The sequence below is a fragment of the Cajanus cajan genome, chromosome 1 (assembly GCF_000230855.2).
Source record: "Cajanus cajan strain Asha chromosome 1, NIPB_CcT2T_4, whole genome shotgun sequence".
Taxonomy (NCBI): Eukaryota; Viridiplantae; Streptophyta; class Magnoliopsida; order Fabales; family Fabaceae; genus Cajanus; species Cajanus cajan.
This window is the reverse complement of record NC_138517.1, coordinates 23714795-23728042: the sequence shown is the minus strand read 5'-3', so window position 1 is coordinate 23728042 and position 13248 is coordinate 23714795. Positions and strand designations below refer to the sequence as shown.

At 37.2% G+C, this 13248-nt stretch overlaps 2 protein-coding genes across 2 annotated transcripts; both read left to right on the top strand.

Annotated features, from left to right (window-relative positions):
• The first annotated feature begins 1403 nt into the window (after positions 1-1403).
• Positions 1404-2207, top strand: LOC145953175 (uncharacterized). Its single transcript, XM_083066965.1, has one exon. It carries the CDS (start codon positions 1404-1406, stop codon positions 2205-2207), a length of 804 nt encoding a protein of 267 aa, XP_082923091.1.
• A 4467-nt stretch (positions 2208-6674) lies between these two features.
• LOC109797935 (peroxidase 12) lies at positions 6675-10396 on the top strand. The gene is made up of 3 exons (XM_020358108.3): positions 6675-6956; positions 7519-7704; positions 9571-10396. The coding sequence occupies exons 1-3, from the start codon at positions 6702-6704 to the stop codon at positions 10180-10182; spliced, it is 1053 nt and encodes a 350-aa protein (XP_020213697.1). The 5' UTR covers positions 6675-6701; the 3' UTR covers positions 10183-10396.
• The last annotated feature ends 2852 nt before the right edge of the window (positions 10397-13248 follow it).

Here is a 13248-nt window from a genome sequence, read left to right as displayed (position 1 = left end):
GATCAAAATCTGCTACATCGTGGTGCATGCGAATACGTCCTACAATATCCTACTAGGCCGACCTTCCATCAATGCGCTGAGAGCATTGTCTCGACCCCTCACCTGTGCATGAAGTTCCTATCGAGAGATGGACAGGTAATAACCGTTCACGCCTATCAAAAGACGGCAAGAGAGTGTTACCTCTCTAGCTTAAAGGTCCGACCTATAGCCGACCCCCCGACGACAACAAAAAGTGTGAACATGGTCAGATAGGAGATGAAGGAGGGCATGGACCTCGACCCTCGCTTAGGTGAAGAAGAGCGAATCGAGCCAGCCGAGGACCTCGTTCCTTTTCAACTCGGCCGGATACCCGAACAGGTCACCGACTAGCTTTGTGCCGAGACGCCCGACCGGTGGAAAAAGAGAAAAGAAAGATGGGCGATGAGAAGAGGAAGGCTGCCAATGCTGAGTCGAAAAAATTGTTACAAGTTAAATTCATAAGGGAGGTCACGTACACGACCTGGCTAGCCAACGTGGTTCTAGTCAAAAAGTCGAACGGAAAGTGGAGGATGTGCACCGATTACACCGACCTCAACAAAGCCTGCCCGAAGGACGCCTATCCACTCCCCTGCATTGACCGGCTTGTCGACGGTGCTTCCGGGCACTCCCTCTTCAACTTCCTCGATGCCTACTCTAGCTACAACTAGATAAAGATGCACCCGGCCGACGAGGAAAAGACGGCGTTCATCACCGAGAGCGCCAACTTCTGTTACAAAGTCATGCCGTTCGAACTGAAAAATGCCAGAGCGACCTACCAAAGGTTGATGGATAAGGTATTTCAGAGGCAAATAGGGCGTAACATTGAAATCTATGTAGATGATATGGTGGTGGTGAAGTCCAACTCAGTGGCCGACCAGTGTCAGGCCGTGTTAGATATGCAAAGCCTGAGCAACCTCAAGGAATTGCAATGGCTATCTGGAAGACTGGTCACCTTGTCCCGATTCCTCCCTCGCCTGGCCGACAAAATCAACCCTATGACGAAGCTTTTATGAAAAAGTTCAGCTTTCTTGTGGATCGAGGCCTGTGAAGAAGCTTTCGTAGGCTTGAAGACGACTTTGGCAACGCCGCCGACCCTCATGAGACCTGACCCTTCAAAACCGCTCTTAGTGTACTTGGCCGTATCCGAAGAGGCGATCATTTCGGTTTTGGTGCAAGAAAAAGAAGGCACCCAAGCTCCCATATATTTTGTCAGCCGACTCCTACAAGATTCCGAGACTCGGTATCAGCTGATAGAAAAAGCGATGCTCTGTTTAGTGCATACTTCCCGACGCCTTCGACATTATTTTTAAAGCCACCGAGTAATTGTCCACACCGATTGCCCGATCTCTAAGGTCTTAGGCAAGCCTGAACTCACCGGGAGAATGATGGCTTGGTCAGTTGAGCTCTCACAATTTGACATTTCTTTCAAGCCGAGGGGGCCAATCAAATCTCAATGCCTAGCTGACTTCGTGAATGAGCTCCACCCGCACGGCCAATTTGAAGAGCATTGGTGGACCCTCCACGTGGACAGTTCCTCAAACTGCCAGGGGAGTGGAGCAGGAGTAATTCTGGAGGGACCCAAAGGGATAGTTATGGAACAATCCCTCCGCTTTCGGTTCAAGGCTTCGAACAACCAAGCCGAGTATGAAGCCCTATTAGCCAGACTAAGGCTAGCCGAAGACATGGGTGCTTCAAAAATCAAATGCTTGACTGATTCCAAGGTTGTGGCCGAACAAGTGGGCGGTAACTTCCAAGTAAAAGATCACAACATGATGAAGTACTACCACGCCTATCAAAAGCTGAAGGCAAACTTCCAAGAGGTGTTGGTCGAGCACATCCCTCGCGAGGACAACACCCGAGCCGATCAGTTGGCTAGGTTGTCCGCAACCAAGAAGCTGGGCCAATTAAGAACCATCGTCCAGCAAGAGATCGACCACCTTAGTGTCGAAGTGAAAATGGTAGGAAGTGTCGATGCTGACCACACCGATCCTAACAACTCCCCAGATTGGCGAGCCGAAATTAAAGCATTCATCACCAACGGGATCACGCCGGACGACCCGACCGAGACCAAACGGCTGAGAACCCAGGCTAGTAGATATGTCATCATCGCCGGTCAGTTGTACAGGCGTGGCTTCTCTACTCCACTACTCAAATGCCTAGACCAAACCGAGGCCGATTACGTGATGTGAGAAGTTCACGAGGGTATTTGCAGAATGCACTCGAGCGAGAACGATCGTTTCCAAACTCTTGCGTGCCGGGTACTATTGGCCAACCATGAATACCGATTGCGGAGCCTTTGTGAAGAAGTGCCAACAATGTCAGAAGCACGGCAACTTAATTCACCAAGCTGTTGAGCAGCTGCATTACATTCCCTCAGCGTGGCCGTTCGATGATCGGGTCCTCCTCCCTGGTCGGCGGCACCAAGGCCCGAGTCGAAATACCTCACCGAGGGGCCTCTTCGTCAGGCTGGGCCCCTTGAGGGAACTCAGCATAACTTATAAACTTACCACCATAGAAGTCCCGACTAACATCAAAATTAAAATCAGTCGGGACCTCACAGAAGTGGTAGGCTTGTCTAACTGCATGCTGGAAGCCGGCATCATGTTGATCCAGAATCTTCTCGGTGGCTTTAGCCTCAAACTTGGCAGCAGTCTCCTTCAGCCGGGAAATCTCGTTGGCGGAAGCGGTGGCCTCGACCTTCATTTTTTGAATGGCCAACTTCAAGTCGTCGGCCTCCCTTCTATGGGCGTCGGTGGCCCTCTTCAATTCCTCGGCCGACTCAGTTACCTTGGCGTTTGCAGCCAACACCTCCTTCAAAGTGGTCTCGGCCTCTTTGAGTCGTCCATAGAGCCTCTCCTCCGAGACGGCGAACCTCATCATGACATATTTAGCAACGAGGGAGGTCTGAACATCAAGCTCACAGAAGAGCTTATACTCGGCCTCCACGGACATACCCTCCAGATACTGAAGTCCCCCTCCGGTAGTGAGGTCCAGGCTAACCAGGTTCTCGGCCTGCACGTTCGGCACAAGGAAATTGCCACCAGCAACAACATCTAGAATGGCGAAAGCACCGCAACCCGATTGATCCAAAGATAATTGCTTCGGACGCTTGCTCGAGGAGCTCAGACACTCCGGCTCTATGTTCTGCTCGGCAGGTCGTGCCTGAGAAGTACTGCCCTTCTTTTTGGGATCGGCCAGAGGAACTTGCACGTGGGCGGGCCTATCCCGCTGCAACTTCAGGGCCGACCTCGCTGGCGGCACCTTCCCACTAGCCTTCGCGTCTTTTGCCCTCTTGGCGAGCATAGCGGTCACATCAAGATTACCTCCAGCCATTAATCCTGCAACAAAACAAGTCTTAACATCAATTTAAAACACTGCTACACCACCGAAGCCTGAAACACATACCTAGCAAGGCCATCTCAAAATGAGACGTTTCAAAAATATCCAAGAGGCCTCAGACAGGTAACTCCTTCGGCAGTTTGTCCAGGAGCTCCTTAATCTCTCCCCGTCTACCCACTCGTACCCAGGCATCTCCACCGTGCCGTAGTCAATCTTTGCCATAGCCCGAGTACTCGGACCAATCACACCCTTGCCTCGGTTATCACCGACCACCTCCAAGTCATCTCCACTTGTCTCAGCCTGAACGGTGTCAATGCATTCTGTATGGTGGCCGACCTGGCCAGGAACCCGAGCATCCACTTCAGTAGCTCGTGCCAAAGCCACTGCTAACGTCACCGATGGCGGCACCTCAACAACTTCATCCCCACTATCCTCCTACTCGGCAAGATCGGAGGGGAACACTACTTCGCATTGCAACGGAGGCAACCTTGATACTTCACTCGAAACCGACCCCTCTTTATCGGACGTAGCACCCGACGCCTCCGAGGACGTCCAACTCCTGGCCGAGGAATAGCCCCTATCCATTTATTACCAAAAATAAAGAATACAAAATTTACCTTGATCGGTGTGTTCGGTCGAATCTGATTACGAGAGCGCTCGGGAAATTTACGGCAAGTAAATTCCCACGCGCCCCCTATTTATAGGCAAGGTAAATGGGGGAGGTGAAAAGACATCCCGAAACTGCAGTCGTTCGATCTGGATCATCCAACGGTCCAGATTTAGTAACCGTCGGGCCTGTAACCGCTAGGGCCAACGTGGCAGTCCACACCCACCGAGGTCTCGGCGTAGGCTCCAACCGCTTGAGGCATCGGTGTAGACTTCATCCGTCTAAGGCCTCGGCATAGGCCTCATACAGCCTAGGTCTCGACCTAGGATTCGTCCAGCCGAGGTCTCGGCATGGGTTTCTTCCGTCTGAGGTCTCGGCATAGGCTTCATCAGTCCACACCCACCAAGGCCTCGGCGTAGGCCCCAACCGCTCAAGTTCTCAGTGTAGACTTCATCCGTCTAAGGCCTCGGCTCATCCAGTCTAGGTCAGCCTAGGATCCGTCCAGTCGAGGTCTCGGCATGGGTTTCTTCCGTCTAAGGTCTTGGTATAGGCTTCATTAGTTTGAGGTCTCGGCATACCATTAGAAATCAGCCCTACTGACTCAGCCTTTACCGTTAGAGCTCGGCCACTATCATTGCTACATAATAGCTGACGACCATAACTGTAACGTCCCAATACAACTACCGAGGTCATTGAAAATCAGCTACACTAGGAACACGCACATTACCACTAGCGGTCGGAACCAACCCCTATCCTTCCACGCCGAGAACCACAACCCTACATTTTAACCGTCTTCGTCTTTTGCATCCTCAACGCTGCGGGGGTTGTATACCGTATGGTAGCCGATCAGGTCGAATACCCGAGTCCATGGCCGACTAGGCCGAATACCCGAGTCCGCAAATGATTAGGCCGAATACTCGAGGCCACCGACCACTCACAATCTGAACAGAACGTGTCGGTGTGCTCGGCCAAGCCCCATATTTACACCAGGATGATTACGAAGAGGTTAATTTAGGTAATGCACCGGATTAACCCCCTAATTTCCTGGGGCCCAATCCTTAATCACGGCCCAACTAGAATCACTATAAATAGGACCCCAACGAGGTACGTAACTAACTTTCAACTACCGCATTTATTACGCCGAGCATTTACTTGAGCGTCGGAGTGTCTTTGCAGGCAACCCCCCCCCTTTTACTTCAGACTACTCGGAGCAGGACGAGAAGACCTAGACCTAAGACCAAACCCGCTACAATAAGAATAATTGGAGTGTATATCCTAACACAGGAACAATTTCGATTAAGTATACTACTTTTGCTGCAAAGCACATTGTGGTAGGAATTGACCCCTTATCTTTTAATAAAATAGTTGTTTAGCCTAAAATAAAAAGTTGTTAGTCAATCATCACTAGTCTAAAGTTTGGAGTAATATAAGCGTAGCGTTTTTTCAAAAGTTTGTAATCTATATCTTAAGGCTTAATTATTTTTTTTCCATTCCATTTGGATTTAATTTTCTTTTGGTCTTTGAATTTAAAAGCGATTATTTTTGTTCTTCTAATTTTCTAAAATAGCCCACTTTTTGGTCTTAAGAGTTAAGACTAAAATGATTTTTTTTAAAGAGTTAAAAATGATCATAAAATGGTTGGTAGCTATAAAAGTGTTTGTAATGTCACATTATAGGATAGAAACAAATTATGAGTAGGCAACTCCCAACATATACTTTATATCTAAAATAATACTCTTCTTTTAAACAAATTAACTTGAGTTGACAATTTATCTAAAATAACTCGCCAAATTTAAGAGAAACAAAGTTATTAAAAAAAATTCAAATTAAAATAACAGGATAAAAAATTATAAGCTAATTTAACTATAAAATGGTTAATAGCTTCCTTCTTAAAAACATTTACCAGTTTTACCGACAAATTCTCTTTTCACACAAAAAATCCATCGTCCATGCACCTCCGTACCCACACTTTGTAAAACAATCCTTAAGGCACAAAGCAGACACTATTTATGTGTAAAATAGAAAAATAAAATATTAACACTAGGTAACATAAATAGTAATAGTTGTTTCTTTTAATCTAATTTGTTCAAAATTTAAACATTTTGACATTTAGTGTAGAATATATTATGTTGAAAGAAAAATATTATTTTACATGTATATACAATTTCAATGAAAATTAGTCACTTTTCAATAATAAATACTTAATTATATTAATATTATGGTTTAAAAAATTATAAAATTAATTTTTTTTTTCTTTGTAATGATAAGTTTACATTTGAAAAAGACATGACATCATATAAAATTAGAATTAATCACTAATTTCTCTAAACATTTTTAACGAGATTACAAATTGTTTATTCCACTCTTAATACAAATTTTCGTAGAAAAATATAAAATGTAAAAGAAGAAGAATTTAATCCTAATTCTCGTAGTAAAATATAAAATGTATAAAAGAAGAAGAATCTAACCCTAAATTTAACTAATAAGAACAAAATAGACTTAATTAGTTGTAGCACACAAACAAATCAAACCTTGTGTACTCTGTGTATAGGAAAAATAATGACATGCCCCGTATACCTCGGTGTCTCGAATGTGTGGAACTTTCTCCGAAATGCTAACGCTGTTTTCTATTTTACTAAGAAAAAAAGAACGCGTGGGACACAACCCCAAAGCCGCCCCTCCTTCTATAAATTCTCATCGTAGTAGGAAATGATGAATCACACCAAGGTAAACAAAGATGGCTGCTAGGTCTAGTGCTTATCCTTTCTACTCTTTCCTCTTCATTTCTTCCATTTTGTTCATTTCACACATCAATGCCACCCAAACACAAGCCAAGCCCCCAGTAGTAAAGGGTCTATCATATTCTTTCTACTCTAAAACATGTCCCAAACTTGAAACCATTGTTAGAAACCATCTCCAGAAGGTCTTTAAAAATGACAATGGCCAAGCTCCTGCCTTACTTCGTATTTTCTTCCATGATTGCTTCGTTCAGGTAAATAAATGCAACCAACTTAATATTGGGTGGATCAAGTTAAAATTTAGACAAAATCAATACTCATTTTTTTTAATTCATACTCGACTCGGATATGTGGTGAACCAAATTGATCAACCAAGTTGGGATTACTTTGACACCTCTAATTTTAAGATATCAAAGTTAAACCTTTTAAACTTAGGAAACTATATAAAAACCAAAATTAAAAATACAAGATTGAAATTCCATTATAGCTTGAAATTATATACTCTGTTATCAAATCATTTTGTGAAAAACTTGTAAATGGACATAATGGTTAAACACTCTACACTTACACATTGCACAGATGATTTATTTAACGAGAACTTCATATACAATTCTTCATGTATACAAAAACCTATAGAACTAGTGATAGTCACAATATTATTGTTGCAATTAATCTTTGGTTCAATGGATTGAGGGGTGCTTATGAAAGAAAAAAAAAATCATTTTTTTTTTAAGAAAAAGATGGTTGTAACTATATATGTAAAACGTGCATGTTTCATGACTAAGGTTAATAATAATCTCCAATTTGCATGTGTAGGGATGTGATGGGTCAGTGCTGCTAGATGGGAGTCCAGGTGAAAGAGACCAACCAGCCAACATAGGCATAAGAAGTGAGGCTTTGCAAACCATTGATGACATAAGAGCTCTTGCTCATAAGGAGTGTGGAAGGATCGTTTCCTGCGCAGATATCACTGTCTTGGCAGCTCGTGATGCTGTTTTCCTAGTAACCTCACTGTCCTTATTACTTCTATATTTTGTAACTCAAATGCTATATAATTTCTCTCTCTCTCGACAGGATATAATATGCTCCTACTATATAACTATTTTTTTGAAGTTTTTCTTTATGATAATATTTGATCATCCAAGATTTTTCAATTAACAAACTAGTAACTTAGGAGAAATAAAATGTTGACTTAAACTTATTTTTAATCTTTATTAAATATGTAAGTTTTGATTTTGGTCATATAAATTTTTCTTTGTTTTTTATTTTTCTTTTAAATTTGAAAATCAATTTTTGATTTTGGTAAAATAATTTTTTTATGCTCTAATATCTCTATAATATATATATATATATATATATATATATATATATATATATATAAAATACCTCTTCTCTATGTTCTTTTTCTTTTACACTCGTCCACACTTGGTGTAAAGAAATTTCCCCCTTTTCAGCTTTAACAATAAAGTAATATATTATTTTACACTAAAAGTGTTTTTACATTGTTTAATAGGTCCCATTTACACTTTATTTAGAAGTAATTCTGTATAAATAATCCAAACACGACTTTAAGAAATGGAGATAATGATGGATTGTTATCATCGACATTCGAGACGTTAGTGCTAATCTATCTGTATATAAATCATAAAATAAATAAAATAAACGAAAGCATCTTAATTAAAAGCCTTCCACTAAGGAGTGACACCTTAGAGTAAGCTTTAAAATCATAAGATATTTCATAGTTGCCTTATGACCTAGGTCTTTATTTAGGAATTCGTAGTAAAGATTTGTATAACAATTTTGGCAGATGCACAATCTAGTTTTTTTTTTTTTCTTCCATTAAGGCACTTCCTTTCAACATATTTTATATTATCACTTAATCGTAAAATTAAAAGAGAGCTTTGTTTTGTAAAAAAAAAATGTATTAATTCTTTGAGAAGTTTTTCTTTTTTAAAATATCAATTATTTCATTTAAAATAAATTATACAAGAAAAACAACAATAAGAAGTGAACAAGCGATCATTATACATATCATTCTATTAATATGTAATTGGCGTCTTATCCGCTAATATTGTGAGTACCTTTCTGTTTCAATGTAAAACACACACACATATTATTCTATTAAACAAATACGAATGTTTTTGTTTTTTATTCTGAAAAAATATGAATGCTGGGGAAAAGTTCATCTTATTCTTTGGTCCAATTTGACGGTGTCTTCTATTTCATTATTGTCTTCCGATTTTTGTTTTAATTTTGAAATTTGTTTTATGACAATGAATTCAAAGTGAGTAAAATAAAATAAATAATCTCGATCCTTAATAAGAGAATTATTCTTTTTTATTGTTTTAATATATGCATAATTTGTTAACATGTATTTTACGCGACAAGTAATTGATTTATTAATTCTCTTATAAATTAAAAATCTTAAATAAATAAAAAATGGAGTCTTTTTTTTCTTTCATAATTACCATAACATTTGATAGTTCAAATCTAAATCATATGCATGTTAATACAACCTTTACTATTAAGCGAACCCTAATAGTCTAATATAATTCATACATAACATGTAGTCAATCTAGATATAAAATAATTAAAAATACATTTAAAAATTTATTTACTAAAATTAAAAAATAATTTTCAGTAGAAAAATTTTAAAAAATACTTATAATAATTTATATTTAAACAAACTCGTGAAAATTTACATTATATCATTTGACATTACTTAATAATTTAAGTTTGTTTAGATACAAATTCGAAATATAATTTAAAATTTCTAATAATGATAAAAAAAAATTCTTAAAATCACTTCTCTAATTACTCGGTTCTCGATTTAGTAACTTAAAGATAATTTGGTTGCACTTTGAATAGAGTGGAGGCCCCAATTATGCAGTTCCACTAGGAAGACGAGATGGCATAAGCTTCAGCACATCAGGAACAAAAAATCTGCCATCACCGCTGAACACTACCAGCGCCACCCTCGACGCTTTCGCAGCCCAAAGCTTCGATGTCACCGACGTGGTTGCCTTATCCGGGGCACACACGTTTGGCCGTGCCCACTGTCGCACCTTCTTCAACAGGCTCTCTCCCCTCGATCCCAACATGGACAAAACCCTAGCCAAACAGCTCCAAGCCACGTGTCCAGACGCAAACTCCGGCAACACCGCCAACTTGGACATCAGAACCCCCAAAGTCTTCGACAACAAATACTACCTTGACCTCATGAACCGCCAGGGCGTCTTCACCTCCGACCAGGACTTGCTCACTGATAAGAGGACAAAGGGGTTGGTCAACGCCTTTGCGCTCAACCAGACACTGTTCTTCGAGAAATTTGTGGATGCTGTTGTGAGGCTGAGTCAGTTGGATGTGCTCACTGGAAGTCAAGGTGAAATTCGGGGAAAGTGCAATGTGGTTAACAGTAGCAAGAAATCTTTGTTGATGTCTGCGGTGGAAGAGGTTGTGCAATTCGTTGATCAGTTTTAAGTTGAATTTTCGTACTTGATTTTTAGTTGTGCATGGGGTCCTTCTAGCTTGTGTGTTGTTTGCTAAGGATGTGGGTGTTCTATTTTGGACCTTTTTGTTTCATGTTTAACGTGTATGACTCTTGTAGTAAGAATAAAATGTTCAGTATGTACTTGAGTTCACAAATCGCCACACAAAACAAATATTATATATAGAGAGATGGTCTTTGATTTTACTATGTTAGGCTAAGAAGAGTAAATCTAAGTCATAAAATTATACATGATCATAATTTAATGTCATGTGACCACTTCGAATGTTAGTTCATTTGTTTTTTTTTTCCCTCCTCTTTTTCTATAAGACCAATTAAGTTGGGACAATTTAAGCCGTTAAACTTTTTTTTTTTCAATTTGCTTTATTGGGTGCTTTATTTTGTTGTCTTATTGAGTCCATATCATTCATAATCAACATTTTTTTTTTTTTCACAATGTTTCTAAATATATGTAACCCCAAGTAATAGATTTTATAGATACATGATCGGAGAATATATCCGATATTTTTTTTGGGGACAAATGTAGGACCTTAGTCCCAACTTTGCTACATTATGATCACTTCGATAAAATTATCTTTTTCAAGCAGCAGTAAGGATTTTCACCATTAGTAGGTGGAGGCAGTGACGCATCTAGAAATTTTGAATAGTGAGAGTAATATTTATTTATATATTTGTAGTATTAAAAATTTTATGTATCTTTTATAGACATACATATATATCATAATTATTTTTTACAAGTTTTTATATCTAGGATTACAATTAAAGATGAAAATAAATTAGGTCAGATTAGATTTTATTATAATTTAGGAAGTTTGAACCTAACTTTCTTTAAAAATATATATCCTAACTTTTTTTAAATGTTTGGGTACAATCCTAAAAACTTACTTTATAATAATTTAATACTATTAAAAATATAAAAATAAATATGTTAAATTTTATAAAAATCAAGTTTCATTTATTTATGATATAAATTTTTTTTATAATATCTAATATATATTTTTAGATAATAATTTATTTTAAAATATCTATAACTATTAATAAAGGGAATATATTTTTAAATAACCACTTTCGTCTCCATTTTTTTAAGATTTTTTTGTCCTTCGATTATGCAATAACTCCTTATAGATAAAATGGAGAAAATATAAATATAAAAAAATTGTAACCGTCCGTGTAACTGTTAGAGACACGAAGTGTCACAGCCTCTTTAGTATTTTATAATAACAATTCTAAATGAAACATAAATCTTCTGATTTTTCTTATATTGATTTTTTTAATCAACATATACAATTTTACTATTTTAATTTTTTTAATCAACGTATACAATAAATAAAAAACACAAAAGGTAAACATGCATACTACAAATTTTATTTTATCAAAAAAAAATTTTAGTATATTACATTATATATGTGAGTATTAATATATATATATATATATATATATATATATATTATAATTAAACTTTTATTTTAAAATTCATTCATTATTAAAAAGTATTCTTTATCATATAAGAGAATTAATCTCCTTTAAAAGTTTGACAGTCATCAAATAAATAAACATTTTCTCTGAATCTATATTTTATACATATGATAATTTAAACATATATATTTATTTTATTAGAATATAATTTTTATTTTTTTAAATATATTATTTTTTAAAATAAAAATTTATGTATGGGCAAGTGGCCCCACTCTCCAACAAGTGGATCCGTCCCTGGGTGGAGGTGGTGGCTAATTTTACAAATAATTCATATAATTTTGAAAATTATATTGATTAGAATCCATAGGCAGATGGAACACAACAAAGATTGGATATGGAGTGAAATTTTTTACTAATAATTTATATGCAAAATTATGTTAATAATGAATCAATTAATGAATCAGTAAAAGAATTAGACATGTTTATTTAAGGCATGACCCATAAAACATGCATTTTATACGGATCGGATAAGTCTAACCTATAAAATTAATGAACTTATTTTTTAAGCCCATAACCGGTCCGCTAAAATCTGCGGATAAACGGACCAATTTGCGGTCTAAATAATGATTCAAAAAAATGTATTTTTAAAAAATAAAATGCATAAAATTAGAAAAAAAATATTTTCATACTAAAGTTTATCAACAGTTAAATGGTTTAAAATACTAAATATTAAAATATTAAAATAAAAATAATTAGAAATATTAATAAGCTTAAGAAAAAATAAAGACTAGAAGAGTTCTATCTATTTTTCTAATATCTAAATATTTTTACATATTTAGTTGCTTGATAGCAATGACTACAATAAGTAGTTTTCGTTATTATAAGTTATACATTAATGTTTTGTTTTTCTTACAATCCAAAATTCAAACCTTATTTTTATAACTTTTTTCACAAACTATTGTCACTTGCATTGGTAGAGTCCATAAGGGATTCAAGAAAAAGCCTCAGAACGCACAGATCAATTGGCTGAGAAGTATATTAAATTGTATTTGGATCGACTCGTAGATCAAGTATCTTTCTTTGGTGGGGTTCGATGTTCCTTCTTTCTGGTGCAAATTTGGTTCCATTTGTTGATTGGCTTTCATGAGTTTTATCTCAAATTTTTACTTTCTTGATTTCAAGTTTCAATTTTATTTTCCTTGATCTTGTTTTGGGTTCCATTTCAAGTTTCAATTTTTCCCCCGATCTTATATTGTTGTTATGTTACTAGTTTATGGTGTATTTCGAGATTATTGCATCTATTGAAGTTTAAAGTTTTGATCTTTTCTATTCAAGTTTTGATTTTTTCTTTTGTTTAGGCATATGATTCTTCTCCTTATTCTTTGATAATATCATTTTCTCTCATTGGTTGTTTGTGATGTTCGTTGGTAGATTTTGAACAAAAAAATTATTTTTTATTCATAAGCATAGCCCCTTAATTATTTAAGGGAGTTGCTTATTTTCAAAAAAACTCAGTGTGCCATATAATTGCTAATAAGCATTAATTCTTAAAGGTAAGATACAACATAAGCAACTCACATTAGAGATGCTCTTATATACTTATTATTTTAGATTCTAAAAAA

Bases quoted from the DNA above. Each gene is read 5' to 3' on its own strand.
- LOC145953175 (XM_083066965.1), top strand. From the start codon at position 1,404: ATGGCTTGGTCAGTTGAGCTCTCACAATTTGACATTTCTTTCAAGCCG.
- LOC109797935 (XM_020358108.3), top strand. From the start codon at position 6,702: ATGGCTGCTAGGTCTAGTGCTTATCCTTTCTACTCTTTCCTCTTCATT. The intron at 6,957-7,518 runs GTAAATAAATGC...TTGCATGTGTAG, and splicing joins TCCATGATTGCTTCGTTCAG to GGATGTGATGGGTCAGTGCT. The intron at 7,705-9,570 runs GTAACCTCACTG...CACTTTGAATAG, and splicing joins CTCGTGATGCTGTTTTCCTA to AGTGGAGGCCCCAATTATGC.